Below are 23,247 nucleotides of genomic sequence, written 5' to 3'. Positions count from 1 at the left end.
AAGGCCGCTTGAAGGGAGAGTTGGGCTGTTTGTGCCCAGAAATAGGCCTAAGTTTGGTTTTCAGCAATGGTAGAAAAACGACTTTCCCCTTTTCTAGGAAAAGATAAAGATCAACCAACAGTCGTGGGGGAACCAAGGCTCAAGTTTCACTTAAGGGAAATTGGATTCAATTTTCCACAGGACACCAAGGGCTTGTAGTGCCAGGTCACGACCGACTCCCTGGTTTTCAGGAAGCGTGTGCTCTCCTTGCTGGGCTGTGAGGGTGCATGCCATGGATGCTGTTGAAAGCACGCTCCCCCACCAGTTCATGACCGGCCAAGAGCGAGGTACTGCTCCAGCTCTGTCCCTGAGAAGGTGCCTCCCACCACACATCCCACTTCCTTTTCAAAATTTACTTATTTCACTCATCAGCAAGAAAATGAAAATGTCTTTTTCACTGCTCTTTGATCATCTCCCCAACTCAGCAACTTAATGCACCTCTGCCACTTTGATTTATTCAAATGATGTGAAATGTCAACCCATTGAAGGTCTGAAGGGGACCGTGGGTAGTGTCACCCACTGCCCTGAAAAGCCAACGGATTGCAACTCTCTTAACGGATGTCAGAGGGGGGCAAAGCTGAGCTCGTGGGATCTCTTCCTGCCCTGCTTCTCCCTGGCGTGCCTCGAGGCTCCTTGAGGCACCCGCTGACCGAGACACACGGGCACCATCTTGGCAAAAGGAACATCAGCCCCAAGACACTTTTCCCTCAACTGTGACTTCTTAGAGAGCTAGGTCATTCTTCTGACACTTAATGAGGCAGAACCTTTGTTCCAACCACAGTCTGGTCTTACTGGACTGGCAGCAGTGCCAGCACACTGATGGGCCCCTAAATGAGGGGGCAGGGGTGGAGGACCTCGGTGAGGCCTCCCTTGTGAGTCTAGGCACAGAGGCAGGAAATGCTCCATTGCAGGTTAGCCATTACTGTGATTACTAAATGTTTGTTTCCAGAGGTAGACACACTATGAGTGTGATTTGGCCTCAGACATGTTTGGACTCCTTTGGGCTCAGCTCTGCTGGTGGTAGGCATGGCCCCAGGGCCTTGAAAACCATCAGAAGACCTTCAGGGAGATGGCTAGATTCTCCCATTGGGTTGGAGTTCAGTTAACTCAATGGGTCTTACAAAAGTTGGACCAATGTCTGAGGCTTGGAAAAGCAAGAGTTCGCTTTGGGTGAATGGGATTTGGCATCCATATGGCACCAGGTCAGACTTCCGGTATCTTGCCTGCTTCCTTTGGAATGCTGGGGCTAACCCTCAGGGGAGGGATAGAATGGTTGACAGAGCCTCAGTTCAGTTTCTCAACAGGGAGTGGCACATTAGCTCAGCATGTAGGAAGTTGCTCATGAGGTGCTATATATAACAAAGATCTTGACCTTGTTCTTAGCTGAGGTTGGACTGGTTTCCTGCAGCGCATTTGCCAAGTAGCCTTTGTGGTTAAACAGCATCCTGAGCTCTGTCTTAACTTCTTTTATAAGGAGGACGAAAGGATGAATTTGCCTGGCTGCCTCCAGTGAGCATTAGTGAGTGTTTGCTTTGCACGAGGTGCTGGAAGTGTCCCGAGGACCAAAACAGTCCCAGACTCATACCCAAGGAGCTCAGTCTAGGCAGGGACACAGACCGTGAGGGATATGCTGGAGCTAGCTGCGGCTGGCTCAGGATTGTTGAGAAATAGTCAGAAATCTTGCAAACCGATTGCTTTTGCAAACACACCATTATTAAAAATTAAATGATATAAACCAATGTTACTTCAACAAAAAATGTAAAAAGGAAAAAAAGGAAACAATTAAAAATTAAATGATATAAACTTGCAATTAAATATAGTTAATGCAAAGGGACCAAATACTCAAAGCTTAGCACCCCCTAAACATTTTTCTGCTTTTTTTTATGACCCACAGATAAATAACATGCGGATACCAGCATCTCCTGGAGCTGTGAGGTGGAAATCCTTGACAATGCTGTGCTCTTGGGCATGTCTTCACTGCTCAGTTTGGAGCCACCTCACGTTGATAGCTTGAAATTGGCCAGGGTAAGAGTATTTCTACCATGGAAATCTGCAATCACTATCAACTAGGAAGCTTTTTCACTCCAGAAAACCAGTTATTCAACATTTACCTGCACCGTGCTGGAGACAGACTAGCAAATAGGTGATTACAGTAAATCCACGTGGTAGAGGGTCTCAGCTTAGGTGGGGCATGTGGGGAAGTGTGAGGAAGGCTTCATAGGCCAGGCAGTGCTGCAGTGAAGCCTTGAGGGGTGATTAGGCGTCAAGACCCAGAAGCAAGATAGGGTAGAATTGATCAGATGGGAAAGGTGTGTCTTCTTATGACTTAAAACACGTTACCAACATATTCTGCATAAAAAATCAGAGTAATAATAGTTTTGAAAAGGAATTCTCAAGAAATGCCTCCCTCTTTTTTGAGTTTCTGTATTCCTTGATATGTTGACTTGTGCGTGGGATGGGAGGCCTCCGTTTTATAACAGCCCAGACCAAGGACTTCCAAGTTTTCCCTGGATTCTGGGTGGGGGGCTGTAGTTGGGGGGGTAGGGGTGGTGATGGAGTGGGAGTAGGAGGAGAAGGACATTGGATGCATTTGCTAAAATTGAACTAAATGGCACTAAATCCCTGTTTGGGGAAAATAATTGCTAAGTCCTACATTCAGGCCTGGTGTTTGCTGGGCCCTTGGGATTCATGGACAAAGTACAAACCACACCATTCTCTTCTCAATGATATGCATTCTTTTTTTTTTTTAAAGACTTTATTTGGAGTAATCAGAATATTAATTTTCTTTTCTTTTTTAAATTTATTTATTTATATAAGCACTGGGTATAGTCAGAAGCGCGGGAGGGTGAGAGAATTCACTAGAGCCAGAGCGGGGAGCAGAGCAGGCAGAAGGACCAAGAGACAGCTGCAGAGGGGAGCAGCGGGCGGCAGGAGAGGTCTGCACGCCATGTGGGACCCTCCTCCAGTGGCTGGGGAGCAGCCGGGGATCGAACTGGTGCTGCAGAGGCTGCGGGCAGCTTCACAACCCAGCGCTCAACCGCTGCGCCACCCGGGAGGCCCGATATGCATTCTTATAAATATCACAGCTTAACTTTTCCAAAGAAAGTTGGCCCAGTGATTTCTTTCTGGCCTTTGTGTGAGGACCAGGCACCCTGAACCATGAACGCGTCCCTAACTAGAGAGAATCTCAAAATGATGCCGTCTCACTTTGGCAACAATAACACCTGGGGAAAATACCTACTCTCTCTTTGCATTTGGAGCCTTTAAAAAAAGCCCTAAAGGTCAGATTCGCAACCTAAAAATGAAACTAGAAGGGAGGTGAGGAAAGGTGACATGTTACTCCATAGCAGAGAAGAGGGAGCAGGTCTAGTTACCCAAACTTCTGGGCATGAAATACAGGCCCTTCCTGTTAAAAACGGAATTAATCATTTGCTCATAAACTCTTAGAAAGAAAGCTGGTGTAAGCTTTCTTAGAGATTTTCAGTTTTCACTTACTCTTTTGCGTTCTGTTCAAGTTTCTGGTTTGCAGGGCATGAGGTTTCCAAGTCCCTAGTTCAGTTACAGGATGGATGGGAAACTTAACTCAGTAACATTTACTGGACATCCTCTGTTTGCCAGCTTCTGAGCTAGGAGTCCCTGATTAAGAGGTGACCACGATGGACAAAGCCGCTGTTCTCATGGACCGTGCTGTCTAGCAGAAATAAATAAGCATTGAACTCAGGGATGCGGGGATGAGAGGGGCATGCTGGGTGCCTTTGTTTTTTCTTCCCCATTGCCTTCTCAAGCACTGCATGATGAAATCCACACGAAAATCGAAGAAGCGAAAACTCAGTAGCAATGTAGGAAGATATTCTGCCCAATCTCTTTGATACATGCAGGGCCCACAACCAGAACACCATTCCTTTCCCTGAGCAGATGCTTCCTGATTGATCCTCTATTTCCCCAGGAGTTTGATTTTTTTTTAAAGATTCATTTTATTTATATATGCATACAAGAGCTGGGGTGCAGGCCAGAGGTGCAGGGGATGAAAGGATTCACCAGAGACAGAGTGGGGAGCAGAGCAGGTAGATTGACTGAAATTCACTGCTGAGGGGAGCAGTGGGGAGACAGGAGAGGTCTGCTGCGCCATGTGTGTCAGCATCCTGGCTGGGGATCTAAGTCTTGCCGCAGTGGCTGACTAGAGATAGCTTGATAGCGCTGAAACTTAACCCCTGTATAACCAGGGAGGCCCTCCCCAGGGTTTTGATCTTGGCTGCTCAACAGAAGGCTGTTTAGCCTGACACACGTGGTGCATCCACAGCACCATGGGCGTAGGGTGCCCCAGAAAGGAGCTGTCACTGCTAAGTGCATGGCCGGGATGTGGCTAAGGGTGTGAGCTCACAGATGATTTAAACATGACATTACTGAATTGTGGAGTTTGCCTTCTCTAGCTTCGAAAGTCTTTTTCTGTTCAGGCTGCCTTAACAGAATTCCGTAGTCTGGGTGGCTAAGCTATAGGAATCAATTCTTCAGAGTTCTGGAGGCTGGAAGTCCCACACCCGGGCGCAGGCAGATGCGGGGTCTGCCGAGGACCCGCTCCCTGCTTCATAGACGGCCTGCTTCCGCCTGTGCCCCCCATGGCAGAAGGGGTGAGGGGCTTTGTGTGGCTCCAGGAATGAATAATTTCCCCCAAACTGAGAAGGCAATTTGAGTTTGAAGAACGAGGCAGGCAGGCGCACTAATCACAGTTAGTTGACTAAGGGCAACCTGCCGACACGGGGCCTCCGTGGCGGAGCAGGCGGCCGGGACTTCAGGTCGACGCGGGGTCCGCGCCATCCACAGCGACGGGGGCTTCTTATATCCTTTAGTACACGTGATCATGCCTGTGTAAGACTAGACTAAAAAGTGAGCGAAGGACCTGAATAGACTTTGCTCCATAGAAGACGTACAAAGGGCCACAAAGCATCTGACAAAGTGCTCACCATCACCAATCGTCGGGGAAATGCAAATTAAAACCACAAGCTGAGATACCACCTCACACCTGTCAGAACTAGGACAGGGAAGGAATAGAGGCTTATGCATCATGAGTGCCGATTAATACATGTGAAGGAAATAATGGGGAACTTCAGTATCTCCCCAGCGGGGACAATTACCGATCATGGGGTTATGGGCCTCGGGTGCTGTCCATACAGAACGGAGTCTCTTTGGTTTTTCTACACAGCGCTCTGGCATCTCTTTTCTCAGGACAGTAATTCCTGTCTCTTTTATTTTATTTTATTTTTAAAGATTTATTTATTTTTATACAAGAACCGGGGTACAGGCCAGATGCGCGGGAGGGTGAGAGGATTCACCAGAGACAGAGCAGGGAGCAGAACAGGCAGACCGATAAAGCACACTGCTGAGGGGAGCAGCGGGCATGGCAGGAGAGGTCTGCTTTGCCATGTGGGTTTCTCTGTGGCCGGCCGGGATCGAACTTGTGCTGCAGAGGCTGCGGACAGCTTCACAGCGCTGCGCTTGACCACCTGCGCCACCAGGGAGGCCCAATTCCTGTCTCTTTTCTCAGGACAGTAATCCCACCTCGGTGACCTAGTCATGTCCCCAAGGCACCTCCTAATACCATGACCTTGTAGAACTACCACCACCACAGACTTGTGTTTCATTGACAGAGCAGATGTCATGTTCCTGTGACCATGCTACCATGTTCCCACATGTACTCCCCACCTGAGAACCCAGAGAGGGGACATTTGTACTGACTCCCAAGCCTACTCCAGCCTCAGCGAATGGCCTGTGCCCAAGACCAATCTCTTTAACTTAACTTGATACCCAGCAGACATGGTGCCCACAGACAGGACCTACTTCCACCTTTCTTACCACCGTCTGGCTGTCATGCCCAGGATAATAACTGGACAGGGAAAGGAGCCTCTTCTCCTTCCACAGCATTTCTCTCTTCTAGGCTGATGGCTCTACTAGTAAAAACAGAGTTGTCTGACCTAAGAAAGTAAACTGACCAGAGATTTGTGTGAAACTCAGCACTTTTCATTTTCAGAAAACATTTTCAGTTGTAGTTGCATGAAAGAGCCCTTCCCCTTTGAACCTACCTTTGACTGAACCCAAATACCAGAGTGAAACTCAGTCAAAACCACAGTGTAGACCCCAAAGATGTTAAGGTTTACTTGAAACCTGAAAATTTTCTCAAAAGTTTCTGAGAAGGTGTAGATAGGAAGGACCAACCTCACTTGGATGTAGAATAAGGATTGAGATCTAAAACCAAGGGTTCTAGGCCTTGGCTACCACTGGAGGTAGTTGGTGAAATAATACCACCACCGCCACCGTATGTTAAGCTTTTACTATATGCCAGGAGGTGTCATACTAAGTATATTTTTTAATCTCATTGACTAATTCCAGGAATCCACTGGGGTAGTTATAATTATGACCCCACTATACAGATGACAAAGTGAGGCTTAGAGAAGTCCACATGAATGGTTCATACTCTCATAACCTCTAAGTTATGGACACATAACTCACAGGTGGAAGCAGGACATACATTTACCTCATGTCAATGACCATGTTATTAACACAGGCCAGGTAAAGTGGGAAATATTTGAACTTGACTTCCAAAGCCAAGAAACAGAGTGTCTTTGTTCCATCTGGATTCCTATAAATGAATGACACAGATCATACCTGTCGTATACAAAATTGTATAATATAGTCTCTCTTTAGTTCAGGATGCTGGTGCTCTTAACTTTTGTTTTGACTAGATGTGAAGATCACCATTACACAAGTTCTTTTAATTGCATTAATACGTGTGTTTTATTGTTTGACCAGATATATTGCTGTCTTGAAGGAAGAAAGCAGGGCTACGAGGAGGCAGCTTGATAGATAACTGCTTGCTTCAGCAAGGTTAAAAAAAGGATTTGGGTTTTTCTTGGAATGACCACAAAGAGCAAAGCCTCTCACTTTGGTAATACTCTTTGGGGATGTTATAAATGGGGGAAAGTTTGGATCAGGAAGGCAGATGAGTAATCATGGTGTCAACAATGAGCATTCTTGGGTGACTAAGAACTTCATATACAAAGTCTCTCACTTGGTCCCCAAATATTTTTGTGCTGTTTTATGTTGAAATAATTATAAATTCACTGGAGGTTGCAAATAAGCGCATGGAGAAGCCCTGAGCAGCTCTCCCCTAACTTCCCCCAATGCTGGCATCATACACAACTTACAGGGCAATATTAAAGTTAGGAACTATCTATAGGTGAACTCCATAGTGTTTATTCAAACATTGCCAGTTATCCACAGTATAACACATAATATGTGCTATGTAGCTCTATGCAATTTTCTCACATCTTAAGATTTGTACAACCACCACGATCAAGACACTCTACTATCATCACAAAACTACTTACTTCTTTCTACCAGACCTATCCTCTCCCCCCATCCCTGCCATCCCCTCATCTGTCCCCCATTGTTCTAGTTTGGCCATCCTGAGAATGTCGTCTAAATGAATTTGCTCAGGATGCATGCTTTTGAGTTTGGCTTTTTCTCCCTTGAGATTCATTCAAGTTGTTACATATTATCTGTGGTTGGTTTCTTTGTATTCCAGTGTAATCCATGGTATGGATGTACCACAGTTTGGTTAACTACTCATCCATTGAAGAACATCTGGATAGTTTCCATCTTGGGACTATTACAAATAAAGATGCTGTGACCATTTGTGTATAAGTTCCTGTTTGTGAATTTATGACCAGAAATTGATTTATATTATTGTCTTACTATCCTGTTGATTACTGACAAATCTGCTGTGATATCCTTAATTCATTCCTGATATTGGTAACTTGTATCTTCTCTCTTCATAACTTTTTAAACTTGCTATAGGGTTATCAAATTTATTGAGTTTCTTTGAAGAACCAGCTTTTGCCTTTATTAATTTTCTCTATTAATGTCCTGGTTTCAATGTCATTGATTTCTGCTCTTATCATTATTCTTTCTTTCCTCTGCTTTCTTTTGGCTTACCTTGCTATTCTTTTTCTAGGTTCTTAAGGAGATGTGATACATTTTTCCTTTTCTAACTTAAGTGTTCAGTTGTTATAAATTTTCCTTTTGGCACTGTTTTAGATACATGAAATATATGTTGATATATTTTTCATTTTCAGTCAATTGTATGTATCTTTTAATTTCCTTTGAGACTATTTTTTTAAGTCATGCGTTACTAAGTGTACTATTTATTTTCTAAGCGGTGATTTCCATTTTATCTTTGTTATTGATTTCTAGTTTGGTTTTGGTCAAAAGCATATTTTGTATGATTTCATTTTACATTTGCTAAGTTTTTTTTTAATCACACAGGATATAGTTATTTTGGTGAATGTTCTATAAGTGCTTGAAAAAAAAATGTGTATTCAACTGTGGTTAAGTGTAATATTCTAAATATGTCAGTTAGATCCTGTTGGTTGATTGTGTTAAGATCTTCTATAGTCTTGCTGATCATCCGTCTAGTGGTTCTATCAATGGCTGAGAGTGGGGTATTGAGGTTTGCAACTATTATTGTGGATTATTATTATTATTATTATTATTATTATTAGTCTATTTCTCCTTTCATATCTGTAGGTTTTACTCACATATCTTGTAGCTCTGTTGTTTGGTGGTCTCCTTGGTGGACTTTTTTTTTAAATCATTATGTAATGTCGTTCTTTGTAGTAATTTCTCTTGTTATGAAGTTCATTTAATCTGCTATTAACATGGCCATCCCTGCTTTCTCTTGATTAATATTTCCATGGTCTATCTTTTACTATCCTTTTACTTTCAACCTGACCGCATAGGTACATCTCATTTTATTGTGCTTCGCTTTATTATTTTCAGATATTGCACTTTTTCCAAATGGAAGGTTTGTGGCAACTCTGCATCAAGCAACAGCACATGCTTACTTTGTGTCTCTGTGTCACATTTTTATATAATGCTTGCGATAGTTCAGATGTTTTAATTAGTTACATCTATTATGGTGACCTATGGCCAGTGATCTTTGAGGTTATTTGGGGGGACCATGAACCTCACCCATATAAGAGGGTGAACTTAATAAATGTGTGTGTTCTGACAGCTCCACCGAGTGGCCCATCCCCATCACTCTCCCTCTACTCAGATCTCCCTGTTCCCTGAGACACAACCATATTGAAATTAGGCCTATTAAAAACCCTGTAAATGTCCTCTAAGTGTCAAGTGAAAGGAAGAATCTCATGTCTCCACTTTAAATCAAAATTTAGAAGTGATTAAGCTTAGTGAGAAAGGCATGTCAAAAGCTAATAGCTAGGTCCCTTGAGCCAAACAGTTAGGCAAGTTGTGAATGCAAAGGAAAGTTCTTGAAAGAAATTAAAAGTTCTAATTCAGTGAACACACGAATGATAAGAAAGTGAAACAGCCTTATTGCTGATATGGAGAAAGTTTTAGTGGTCTGAATAAAAGATCAAACTAGTCACAACATTCCCTTAAGCCAAAGCCTAATCCCTAGCAAGGTGCTAACTGTCTTTAATACTCTGAAGTTTGAGAGAAGTGAGGGAGCTGCAAAATAAAACTTGGAAGCTAGCAAAGGTTGGTTCATGAGGAAACTGTCCATCTTCACAATATAGAAGTGCAAAGTACAAAGTGAAACAGGCACTGATATAAAATCTGCAGCAAATTATCCAGAAGATAATTTGTGTGTTGGGGGGGGGTATATTTTATTTTATTTTTATAAATGTATTTGAAATTTATTGATGAATTCAGAGTTTCTTTTCTTTTTTTTTTCAAGATTTATTTATTTGTACACTGGGGTACAGGCCAGCTGAGCGGGAGGGTGAGAGAATTCACCAGAGACTGAGTGGGGAGCAGAACAGGCAGACGGAACAAAAACACTGCTGAGGGGAGCAGCGGGCAAGAAAGGAGAGGTCTGCTCTGCCATGTGGGAATCTCCCTGGGCGGTCGGGAATCGAACCTGAGCTGCAGAGGCTGCGGACAGCATCACTGCGCTGCACTCAACCCACTGCGCCACTGTGGGGAGGGGCCCAGGGTGTGTATATTTTAGACCAGATGTTGTTGCACACTTAATAGACTACAGTATAGTATAAATATAGCTTTTATATGCACTGGGAAACCAAAAAAATCCATGTGACTCGCTTTATAGAGGAGGGCTGGAACCAAACCCACAATATCTCTGAACTGTGCCTATATTGTTATATTTGAAGTGAGTTTTCTTATAGACAGAATAGAGTTAAGTCATATATTTTTAATCTACTCAACCAATCGCTGCCTTGTAATTGGTGAATTGAGACCACAAACATTTAAAGTTATTATGGAAATGTCAGGGCTTAAGTCTGTCATTTTTAATATATGTTTTATGTTTGTTCTCTGTTTCTTGATTCTCTTTTTCATTTTTCTTCCCTTCAGTGGGTTACTTGAACAATTTTAAAATTCTGTTTATTGGGCCTCCCCTCGTGGTGCAGCGGTTGAGCGCTGGGCTGCGAAGCTGCCTGCAGCCTCTGCAGTCCTGCTTCGATCCCCGGCCACCAGCGAGGGTCCCACATGGCGCACAGACCTCTCCTGCTGCCCGCTGCTCCCCTCAGCAGTGTACTTCGTCACTCTGCCAGTTCTACTCTCCACTCTGGCTCTGTGAATTCTCTCGCCCTCTGACTGTACCCAGTGCTTGTATAAATAAATAAATAAATCTTAAAAAAAATAAATAAAAATTGCTAAAAAAATTATGTTTATTTATAATGCTTTTGAGTATATTGATTTGTGTAATTTTCTTTGTGGTTGCTCTAGGTATTCCCTAACAAGTACATAAATGATCACATCCTACTAATGTTGACATTTTACTGCATTGAGTGAAGAATAGACACCTCAATATAATTTAGGTGACTTTGCCCTCCCCACTTTTCAAATATAATTGTCTTGAATATTTCCTCTATGTTCATTGAGTTCCACAGCAGATAGTGTTATATCATTTGTTTAAGTTTTCAGAAATTAAATGATACAGTGTCTTGGTATGGATATTTTTGGGCATGTATCCTGATATTTTCTCAACATCTTGACTCTGTAGGTGTGGGTTCTTTCTGAGGGCTGTGAGGGAGAACCTGTTCCAGTCTTCTCACCTGGCTTCTGGGGGTTTGCTGGCAATCCTTGGCAATCCTTGATTTGTAGCTGCATCACCTTGATCTCTCCCTCCATTTTTACAATGTGTTTCCCTGTGTGTGTGGTGTGTGTCTCTGTGTCTGAATTAACCCTTTTTTTAAATGATGCCTGTCATGTTGGATTAGGAGTCACCCGTATGACTTAATTTTACCTTGATTACCCCTATTTCCAAGTATCACATTCAGTTCAGGGCTAGCCCCTCCAGGAGAACTTTCCTGACTTCTCTGGAGACGGCTCAGAATTTGCACTTCTGGACTCCCATGTTCACACCTTTACTAAAGCACCTCCCACAGGTGGGTGTCTATTCCCTTCACTGGACACTGAGATCCTGGAGGATGGAGACCATCCATCCCTTACTCACCTCTGATTCCCTATGCTAACGGGTATCATCCACAGAACCTTCAAGAATAAATTAAAAAATAGAATAACTGCTCCAGGGAAGACAGATCCCAACTTAAAAAATAACTGTTCCACCAACAAAATGTGTTACTCTGCTAAATAGTGTTCAGGTTCTAGACAGTCTAGGACCTCTCATGACTGATGATAGTCTCGAAAGAGAACATGCGCATGTCAGAGGCTGGGCTGCATCTGGCCCAAGACCGTGTCTGAGTCGGAGTCTATGAGTTCATGAAAGCCTGACCTCTGTCTTTCCTCTTTTTTTTTTTACTTCTGACTGGAATGGAACTTCTGGACTGGCGGGTGTGTCACCTTTGAATTGACTGATTAGGTCAGGGCTAGAAAAGGTACTTTCCAGAAGTTCGCCATCCCAGGCAGATTCACGGTGCCTGGCTTTGCCTTCTCAGCACCTCTGACTTCCCATCTGAAAACTGACTAATACTTGCTAATTGTATGTTCTGAGATCCTTTGATGAAAATGCCATAGTATGTAAGTATCAAGTATTGTTATGAATAACAAAAAATGGATGAAGTTTCTGTAGCTTACTCCTTGAGTGACATTACAGAAAATGGATGTCTCTTGCCAAATCGCAGGTCATATTTCCATTGCAAAAGAGACTAGTAAACCATATTCATCCCCTCGGTCCTTCGGATTTGACATAGCGATGTGTTTACTTTTCCAAGATTCTCCATGTGAGCTGCTCTAACAAATTACCATAGAAGGAGTGGCTTCTCAACAACAGAACTTTCTCACAGTTCTGAAGGCTGGAAAGTTCATGATCGAGGTACTGATAGATTTGGTGCTGTTAGATTTGGTGTCTGGTGAGAGTCCACTTCCTGGTTCATAAATGGATGTCCTCTGTGTCTTCACATGACTGAAGGGTAGAGGGTGCTCTCTGGGGTCCTCTTTCCAAGGGCACTAATCCCATTGAAGAGGGCTCCACTCTCACAACCAGTCACCTCCCAAAAGTCCCACCTCCTAATACCATCGCCTCGGGGGTTAGGATTTCAATATGTGAATTTTGAGGGATACAAACATTCAGTGATAACATCCCGAGTATATAAATGTCTTTGAATCTTGTGACGTCATTGTAGGTTGTGCTCAGCAGACTTCCACCAAAGGCAATGAGGCCTTGCCACCGCGGCTGCCTTAGTGTTTGGCCTCCCCTGAGTGTTACTTCCCTTCTGAGAAATGCTTCTTTCTCCACTCCAGCCATGCGTTTGAAGGATGACTGCATCGTTCTTGCAGAAGGCTATTCACTGGACACAGTGATTGGTACAGATACAGGCACCCGATCCAAGCTGGGCCAGTCAAAATCCTTCCTGGAACTTTTAGTATTTGGCATTAGGATGAGCAAATAGAAGTTCCTCTGTGGCAAGCTGCTCTGAGAGATGTGAGTACAGAGTTGGCAGCTGTGCTGTGTCCAGCTGTGTGTGAGAATTTAGTCTGCGGTGGTGAAGTTGGCACTCAGGGACAGAAATGTGAGACAGAACAGGAATGGGAGGGGGCCGGAAGGAAGGGAGAGAGAGGGGCCGGGCAGGAGGGATGCAGGGGGGCGGGGAGAGAGAGAGAGAGAGAGAGAATTCTGTCAATTATTTGAGTCCTTTATTCTGGTTGTCCTTGCCTTTCCCATGGCTTGGTTTCATGAACGAATAATTCTTCCCTTTTTGCCTAAGCAAACTTCAGGCTGGGTTTAGGTCACAAGCAACAACCAGAATCTGGACTAGACTAATATACACACATATTATTAGCTTCAGAAATGAAAAAGAACCTCGTACTTTACAAGTACTTTCAATTCAAGACAAGTATTTTCTTTCCCAAACCTCTTTTTAAAATTAAATATATTTATTGAAAATACATGTATATACATTTTACATTGTTGTGCATTTTTGTATAATGTTTGATTTCTCCTCTCAGGTGTAGTCCCCATAAAATCCCCACCACCAAGTCACCCGTGAGCCATCACCACAGTCTCTTGTGCTCTTCCTGCCCCTGTTTTAATCCCTCCCCCTCCCCTGTTGTATGTCTCCGAATTATAGTTTGCCTGCTAGTTTTCTCTCTCTCTCTCTCTCTCTCTCTCTCTCTCTCTCTCTCTCTCTCTCTCTCTCTCTCTCTCTCTCTCTCTCTCTCTTCTTTCATAGCTTGTTTGGTTCCCCTATGTTCTTCCTATAAGTGAAATCATCCGTTATTTTTCTTTTTCCTTTTGACTTATTTCACTGAGCATAATCCCTTCCAGCTCCATCCATGTTGCTGGGAATGGCATGAGTTATCCATTTTTGATTGCTGAGTAGTATTTCATTATGTATATATACCACAGCCTCTTGATCCAGTCATCTGTTTGGGGGCATTTAGGTTGTTTCCATATCTTAGCTATTGTAAATAGTGCTGCAATGAACATTGGACTGAAGTTTTCCATTTTTTTTCCCTTGGAATTTTTTTTTTTAAGATTTATTTATTCATTTACACAAGAACCGGGGTACAGACCAGATGCATGGGAGGGTGAGAGGACTCACCAGAGAGAGGGGGGAACAGAACAGGCAGACTGAGGAAATACACTGCTGAGGGGAGCAGGGGGCGCAACAGGAGAGATCTGCTGCGCCATGTGGGACCCTCGCCGGCCGTCCAGGATCGAACTGGTGCTGCAGAGGCTGCGGACAGCTTCACAGTGCAGCGCTCAACAGCCTGCGCCACCAGGGAGGCCCAAGGTTTCCTTTTCAATTGAAGTTTTTGTGTCCTTTGGGTAGATTCCTAGGACTGGAATTGCTGGGTCATATATTGTAGATCTATTTTTAGTAATTTGAGGGTCTTCCACACAGTTTTCCGTAGTGACTGGATCAGTTTGCTTTCCTACCGCAGTGTAAAAGTGTTCCTTTTTCTCACATCCTCACCAGTATTTGTTGGCATTAGTTTTTTTTTTTAACGTGGGCTGTTCTTACTTGTGTAAGGTGGTATCTCATTGTGGTTTTGATTTGCATTTCCCTGATTATAAGTGATGTTGAGCATTTTTTCATGTGCCTGTTGGCCATCTGCATTTCCTCCTTGGAGAAGTGTCTTTTTAGCTCTTCTGCCCATTTTTTTGACTGGATTCTTTATTTTGTTTTTGTTGAGTTGTGTGAGCTCTTTGTAGATCTTTGGTATCAGTCCCTTATCAGTTGTGTGGAGTGCAAATATTTTCTCCCAGTCTGTAGGGTGTCTCTTTGTCTTGGTTATTGTCTTTTTTGCGGTACGGAAGATTTTTAGTTTTTTTTTCAAACCGCTTTGTTGAGGTATTGAGCATCAATGTGTACAGCTGGACAAGTTAGGAGATGAGTGGACACTCACCACCAGCATCACAATCTTTTCTATTAATAGATCCATCACATCCAAAGTTTTCTCCCATCCTCTGTTATTATAACTATTGCTATTGTTATTTTGTGACAAGAACACAAACATAAGTTATTCCTGCTTGGCAAATTTTTCAGTATACAATCCATAGAAATGGTGCTATTCAGTAGATCTCTAGAATTTACTCCTCTTATAACTGGAAGCTCGTACCTTCTTACTGATATCTCCTGGTATCTCCATCCTCTCAAGCCATGGCAACTACCGTTCTACTCTCTGCTTCTATGAGTTTGTTGGCACGATTTAATGAGATAATGACTGGAAGGAATTTAGCACAGTGCTTTTGTTTGCATATGAGGTTGTTAGCATCTGTGCTGTTGAAACACTGTGGCTACTTTATAAAAATGACTGCTTTAAGACATCATTTTTCTTTCCAATATTCACAAGAAGGAACAACTGAGCCACTCTATTTTCTTATAGGTGTTTGAGGATAGCATCAAAAACAGAGATTTAAGGATAACCTTTTAAAAGCACTTAATGATTTTTCAAGATGATGCATTAAATTTCAAGAAGTCTCTATTATTTTTCAGAGCAAGAAATATAGATCTTCAGCAGTAATTCCAGATACTAATGTACAAAGGCATCTACTGTTTGGGGGACTTTCAAAGTAGAAGCACTTTTTAGATATATAAAAATGTTTACAATGAAATAAAGTTTATCCTCTAGGTTCTCTGAGAATGTTTATAACTAAAATTTTATGATGAATGTCCAACTGATAATGTAATTCTAAAGGAAAGAAAAGAGAAGGTTAAAAGATTACACTGTCTCAAATGCATTTTGTAAAAACAAAGATCGTTTTAAATTGTGACTGCCTTAAATTCTTAAATTCTTCAAGTTTCTTAAGTATATTTTGAAATAATAGTAATAATAAAAGATTGCACTGAACAAAGTCAGGGAGAATGCAGAAGGGAACACTCATTGACTGGCAGCCCCATTATATGGCCTCATTTAATCCTCACAACAACTGCACGAGGTGATGCTTAGGTTATGCCCATTTTACAGAGGAGGAAATGAGCCCAGAGAGATGAAGTAATTTCTCTAAAAGCACACAGTGAATCAGTGATTCAAACAGGTGTCTATTTAATTCCAGGTTTCATATTCATTCCACATCTAGTCCTTGCATTGATGCGAAATAACCCAAGTGCTCTTGGGTTTCTCATTTGGTTTGTGTCATGCATCAGTTAGGGTGCTATCTTTCCACGTTGCCACCGTCAAGGGATAAGTGGCATCTCCCCTGTGGTCAACAGCAGCTGCAAGCATTACATCACATTTCAACCTTTTTCTCATTTCCTTTTAAATACTTATTGACCCTAAAAAACCCACTAAGTACCTGATTGCCTGTGGTAGTTGTCACTGACAGTCAATCTAGAAACCTTCACCTTGGTCTCAACAGCCTTGGGGGAGGAAAAGCAAAATGGTACCCAAATTATCAGGACTAGTTGCTGCATATCTGGCCTTGACTGTGTCTGTGATCATTTGCACACTCACTCGTGGTGACCAATTGTCTGCCTCCTATGTGCCAGGCACTGCTATTCTAGACCCAATGGAAATAGCAATGAACAAATCAAAGCTCTCTGCCCTCAAGATGTCTGCACACACCCTGCATTGGGGAAAATGAACATCCTCCAGTGAAAACACTGGAGATGAAAGCACAAGAGAATATCATTTTTTAATTTTTTTAAAGATTTATTAATTTATCCATACAAGAACCCAGGTACAGGCCAGATACAGGGGAGGGTGAGAGGACTCACCAGAGACAGAGGGGGAATAGAACAGGCAGACTGCTGAAATACACTGCTGAGGGGAGCAGTGGGTGAGACAGGAGAGGTCTGCTGCGCCATGTGGGACCCTCAATGGCTGGCCGGGATCGAACTGGCGCTGCAGAGGCTGCGGACAGCCCCACAGCGCAGCGCTCAACCGCCTGTGCCACCAGGGGAGGCCCACAAGAGAATTTTAAAGAGGTTCCAGGGTGGTTCAACTTCCTCAATGAATGGATGAAATCTTGGATGCTGAGAAGGGACATAATGTATCTAAAGTCACACAACTGGTTCATGTACCTGGAATGGGAATCTATATTTCCTTAAATTTTTTTTTATTGACATAACATTGATTTATAACGTTATATAGGTTTCCATGTATAGCATGATAGTTACACATAGAAGTACATTTGTATGTACTACCTACTGATCTCTATCAAAAGTTTATTTTACATCCAACACCATACAATTACTCCCCTTTGCCAATTTCCCTTCCTCCTTCCCCTCTGGTAACTGCCACTTTGTTTTCATAATCCAAGAGTTTATTTCTTCTTTGTTTTGCTTGTTCCTCATCTTCCACATATGGGTGAAATCATATAGTATTTATCTCCATCTGACTTATTTCACAGAGCATAACACCCTCTAAGTTCATCCATGTTGTATCATGGCAAGATTTCATCTTTTTTTTTCTTTTATAGGTGAGTAGTATCCTATTGTGCATATATACCATATCATCTGTGTCCATTCATCCACTCTTGGGCACAGAGGTTGTTTCCATAACTTGTTTATTGAAAATATTGCTGTAATGAACATGGGGGTACATATATCTTTTTCCCCCCAAAGATTTATCTATTTATGCATACAAGAGGTGAGGCACAGGCCAGAGGTGTGTGGGGGGGTGAGAGGATTCCCCAGAGACAGAGTGGGGAACAGAACAGGCAGATTGACTGAAGCACACCACTGAGGGGAGCAGCGGGCAAGCCAGGAGAGGTCTGCTGCGCATGTGGGCTGCTCCCCAGCCGGCTGGGAATCGAACTCATGCTGCAGTGGCTGCGGACTGCCCCATAGGTTGCATCTTAACCCTTGCGCCACCAGGGAAGCCCCATATATCTTTTTGAATTAGTATCTTCATATTCTTCAGGTAAATACCCCCTGGGAAACCAAAATGTTCATGTGACTCTTTATTGTGATATCTACTATTTAGGTGGTTTGGAACTGAACCTGTAACAGGGTGGTCCCCAGGAAAGGGGGAGGTTCCAAGTTCCCTGCCCCACCCAAAAGGAGGGTGGAGCTGAGCAGGGAGAGAAGAAACTGCAGAGGAGACTGAGGAAGGAAGGAAGCAGGATGGAGCCAGAAGGAGACCTGGACGAGGCACATGGAACTGAGAGACACGTGAAGAAACTGCACTTGCCTTTTGGTCGTGGACTGGGTGACACAGATGTGGGTGAGAGACCCCTGGGGGGATGACAATGGTGGTTTTTGTCTTGCTTTTGATTTTGCTCTTTTCCCTCCAGACTTGTCTGGATGTTTCTGATCCTTTTCTGTAGGTCCTCACGGGAAGATGCTTTAGACTTGTGGCAGGCTTTGGGGCCTTGCTCTGGGCTAATCCTGCTTGGGTGGACTTTTACCCATGAGGGGACGGGTCACTTTGGGTGCTTGATTTAGAAACTATATTCTTTGCCTTTCCTGTATTGTTTCCTAATTGTATTAAAGTTCCTTCCCATTAAAGTCTCATATGTTTTGTGTTGATGCGGCGGATGGCAGAGCCTATTTAGAGCAGGCAGGTTTGCAGGGTCTGGGCTGCCCCTTTTCCTGCCCTGTGACAAACCCACAACAGTATCTCTGTGGGGTGCTTATATACTCATCAGGGTTATTGCCTGTAATTTTCTCGCCGTGTCCTTGTCTGGTTTTATTACCAGGGTCATGTTGTTTTCATAAAATGAGTTTGGAAGTATTCCCTCCTCTTCCATTTTTTTGGAGGAATTTGAGGGAGACTGGTTTTAATTCTTTTTGAAATGATAGAATTTACTATAAAAACATCTAGTACTGGAGATTTTTTAGGAAGGAGATTTTGATGATTTATTCAATCTCCTTAGGACTAATTGGTCTGTTCAGATCTTCTATTTCTTTTTCTTTTTTTTTTTAAGTTTGCAAATTCTTTATATTTCCAGCTGTTGAGACAATGTTTTCGAGAGCTGAGGTTACCTCTAGCGACGAAACCAGAACCAGCTATTAAGCAGCCAGAATGCTACAGTAATTGAATACATGACCATTTCTCTTTTAGCACGTTCTTTGTTCTCCTCTTCTAGAAGTTGTAGACGTCTATTTAGTTTGATTATCTGTCGTCTTAATGAAGCTGCATCTACAACAGTCATGTCATCTGAAGTTGTTTCAACTGTTGCATCTATGTTTGAAATGCCATACCTGACGTTGTCATGATGAGGATTAGAAGTGGTGGCAGCAGACCCACCCCGCAACACAGGTATGGAATCAGTTCTGAACAGCTGTCCATTTTGGCGAACAGCATTTTCACTCATAGAGCGCTCTCTTTTTAGCCTGCCAACTGCACGGATTTCTTCATTTTGAGGGGTTGGAGGAGGTCTTTCTAAATCCAGAAAATCTAGTGGTCTTTCACTCAGTGTAAGTACACGAGGTGGTGTTTTAGTGCCAGGGCTTAAAGGGGGTTGACTGAATAAGGTCAAGATCTGCTGGTCTTGAAAATGGAATGTCTTCATTATTTCCTGCAACAACAATCCTCTCTGGAACCTGCATGATCACACTAGCATTTGGAACTCCTTCTTGGAATCCTTGTTCCAGGTCAGCATTTGGTGGTGCAACCTTTAGTTTTTCCGGCACCCTCATTCGCTGACTAATACCTTCAGTGTATTCCATTTCATATTGAATTCGACTAATTTCTGCCATCTCAGCAGCAGTGGGAGAAGGAAAAGCTGCCCCACTCACTAAATGTGTTCCAAGTACTGCTTGCAATTTGGCACTATCTGCTTCTGTGCTTCATATTAAATCCTTTCGTGCTTCAATGTGTGTTTGGTGGATTTAGAGCCGCTTTTGTCCCCCTGGGCCCGCTGGAGGGTCCCCGGCGAGGGCCGCCGCCCGCCGGCTCCGGGGCCCTCGGGTGAGCGCTCTCAGGGGCCGTTGGCCGAGCGCACGGAGGCGCCGGGGCAAAGCACCGGCCGGAGCGGCCCGCAGCGGGCCGAGAGACGCGAGAACGGCCCGCGCTGGCCCCCTCCAGGAGCCGTAGCAGAGGCGGGTTAGTGGTCATGTCCAGATCTTCTATTTCTTTATGAGTCAGTCTTGGTAGGTTGTATGAGCCTAGGAATTTGTTCATTTCTTTTTGTGCCATATAACTGTACATAGTAATCACCAGTTGTAATGTCTTCTCTTTAATTTTTATTTATTTGAGTCTATTCTCTTTTTTTCTTAGTTCAGCCAAAGGCTTTTTCATTTATAATTTTATTTGTCTTTTCTCTTTTTGTTAGTCTAGATAAGAGTTTGTAAATTCTTTTTATCTTTTCCAAAAGTTAGCTTTTAGCTTCATTGATCTTTGCTGTTGTCTTTCTAGTCTCTATTTCATTTATTTCCGTTTTGATCTTTGTTATTCTTTCCTTCTGCTAACTTTAAATATTTTTTTTATAGAGGCATGTTTTATTTTTATTTATTTATTTATTTGTTTGTTTTGTTTATACAAGCACTGGGTACAGTCAGAAGCGCGGGAGGGTGAGAGAATTCACCAGAGCCAGAGCGGGGAGCAGAGCAGGCAGAAGGACCGAAGGACACTGCTGAGGGGAGCAGCGGGCGGCAGGAGAGGTCTGCGCGCCATGTGGGACCCTCCTCCGGTGGCCGGGAGCAGCCGGGGATCGAACCGGCACTACAGGGGCTGCGGGCAGCTTCGCAACCCAGCGCTCAACCGCTGCGTCACCGGGGAGGCCTCCTTCTGCTAACTTTAGCCTTAATTTCTCCTCCTCCTTTCCCTCCTCCTCCTCCTTCTCTTCTTCTTCTTGTTCCTAGAGGTGTAAAGTTTTTTGAGATCTTCCTTTGTTATTAATGTAGGTGTTTATCCTTATATACTTCCCTCTTAGAACTGTTTTTGTTCCATCCCATAAGTTTTGGTGCCTTGTGTTTCCATAATCATTTGTCTCAAGATTTTTCTTTTATTTCCCTCTTGATTTCTTCCTTGACCCATCAGCAGCCTTTGACATAGTGGATCACTCCCTCCTCCTCCATGTACTTTGCCCCTCTTAGTTTCCAAATCAACATTCTCCCCTTGCTAGTTTCCCTGTCATTCTTCAGTCTCATTCTCCAGAGCCGGCTCCTCCTCACTTTTCTGCCCTTGAAAGCAGTGGAGTACCCAGTCCCTAGTTTTCTGTTTTCTAACACTTTTGAGTTAGATCCTATCCCTTCCCTCCTCCAGTGACTGCTGTCACAGATTCTTCCTCATTCCAGTTCTCAACGGGCTTTGTAAAGCCTTTCTTTACCCCTTCAGGTCTAGGGGTCACCTGTCTCCACCCTGTCCCTGTGATCTTTGTGACCTATTCTCCATTCCCCTCCCTTTCAGGTTACTCTGTTTCAGTCATCAAGTCTCCTTGGTGTTTCTTAGCTCTGTTTCTGCCTTTGACCTTTGCCCTCGACCCAGATAGCCGTATGAATCACTCCCTCATTTCCTTAAGGGTCCTGCCCCAAAGTCACCTTCCTGGAGGGTTCTTCCTTCTCAGATAAATACCACCCTCCTCTCCTCCCTGCTGGCCATTCATCAGCTCTCCGGACCCAGTCTTATTTTCTCCATGTCATCACTTAGCATATTATGGATTCATTTTTAATTTATTTACTTCCTGTCTCCCTGCACTAAACTGTAAGCTCCAAAAAGGAAGAGATTTTATTTTTCCACAGGTCCAGTCCCAATTTCTATCTATTTAGGGCACATAGGAGGCCTTAAAGAAACATTTTTTAAACATTTATTTATTTATGCATAGAAGAGCTGGGGTACAGGCCAGAGATGCAGGGGTGGAGGGGTGAGAGGATTCACCAGAGACAGAGTGGGGAGCAGAACAGGCGGATCTACTGAAATACACTGCTGAGGGGAGCAGTGGGCGCGACAGGTGAGGTCTGCTGCACCATGTGGGTTGCTCCCTGGCCGGCTGGGGATCGAACTCGTGCTGTAGAGGCTGCGGATTGCTTCACAGTGTGGTGCTTAACTCCTTGTGCCACCAGGGAAGCCCAAGAAACATTTTTTTGATTGATTGATTGAATGAGTGGATGAGCCATATATGCATATGTAAGCACAGAGATGTGTAAGGCACTGGCTAATGTGAGGTGTGGGATTATGAAAGGGGAGTTTCACTTTTTACTTTATGGAGAAATAGCCAGTAATGATTTGAAAAGCAAAAGAGTTTTAAAGAGCCAAAAATTTGCTTAGGAAATCAGATCGGGCAGCAGGTGGCAGGGTTGATTCAACTTCTGCTACTCTCTGCCAGGCTGGTGTGCATCAGTGCCCACAGGCATGTGGCCAGGAAGAGTGGTATGAATATAGGGGGAGAGGCTGCAATTAACATGCAGCACGAAGTGACCAGTTACATCTGGCTGTGGGGCTGACGCAGAAATTTTTTTTAAATCTTCTTTGTGTTTTTATGCCTGTTTTGAATTTTTTCCATAATGGACTTATGGAAGAGGGGAAAGGAAAACATTTCATCTTTTAAAAGAATAATTTTAAAGAATGGCAAGACGTGCTCCCCCTACCCCTTGCAGCTGCCCAGCAGAGATTTTAGAGGACTTCTGCTATATCCAAACTTACCAATGTCACCTCTGCTTCCATGGACCAAGATTCTCCCAGGCATTAGCTGAAAAGTTTGAAATTCGTGTTTTGGAGCCTTCAGGGGTTCAGAACTAAACGGTGTGTACATCTCTATAGATGCATATTTGAAGAAGAAAAATCTAGAAAGATATTTTTATCTGACACTCTTCTCTTCCCCATCTCCCCAAGCATTTTTGTACCAGCTGCTCTCCTTAGAGGTTTTTTTTTTTTAGCATTCAATGTCTCTGTCTTTGCCAACATTAACCAACAGTGATGAGAGATGCTGCTGCCCAGGCTCAGGCTGGAGAAGGAAGGGCCAGGCAGTGCTCCTGCTGCCTGCTGAGCATGACTACCCCTTGTGTTGCTCGGCTTCCAGGATCCACATGCATAGCTCACCTTTGCTATTGGGGCCCCCACACTTGCCACATGCAGATATGCACACATGGGAACACACACATGTTTGTACATAGACATTTAGCTCTAGATTAGAAGCTCATTAGGTGCCTCTGCCTTTCTATATTTCACTTTGTTACCAAGCATCCCTTCTTTTGCCCCACCCATGCTGCCAGATCACCCCAATACTGCCCAGCCGATGGCCATCATCCTTCTGAACTTCTGCTGCCCCAACACTCCTCTCCCTTCCCAGCTCCTGACACTGTACCCATTTTGCTTGTATTTCAGTCTGGGCTTCTTTGGGTGCAAGGAACAGACATTCTTTCATGCTGGTCCAACAAC

At 43.6% G+C, this 23,247-nt stretch overlaps 1 protein-coding gene across 1 annotated transcript; it reads right to left on the bottom strand.

Moving 5' to 3' along the window:
* Nucleotides 1–18,850: 18,850 nt before the first annotated feature.
* LOC119246512 (mitochondrial fission factor-like) lies at nt 18,851–19,704 on the bottom strand. Its single transcript, XM_037512882.2, is given in 2 exon segments — nt 18,851–19,376; nt 19,378–19,704. Coding segments are annotated over 2 exon segments (714 nt in total). The 5' UTR covers nt 19,629–19,704; the 3' UTR covers nt 18,851–18,913.
* Nucleotides 19,705–23,247: the final 3,543 nt, after the last annotated feature.

Source organism: Talpa occidentalis, unplaced genomic scaffold (genome assembly GCF_014898055.3).
Source record: "Talpa occidentalis isolate TD23 unplaced genomic scaffold, MPIMG_talOcc4v2.1 talOcc4.15, whole genome shotgun sequence".
NCBI classification, from domain to species: Eukaryota; Metazoa; Chordata; class Mammalia; order Eulipotyphla; family Talpidae; genus Talpa; species Talpa occidentalis.
This window is presented reverse-complemented; position numbering and strand designations above follow the sequence as displayed.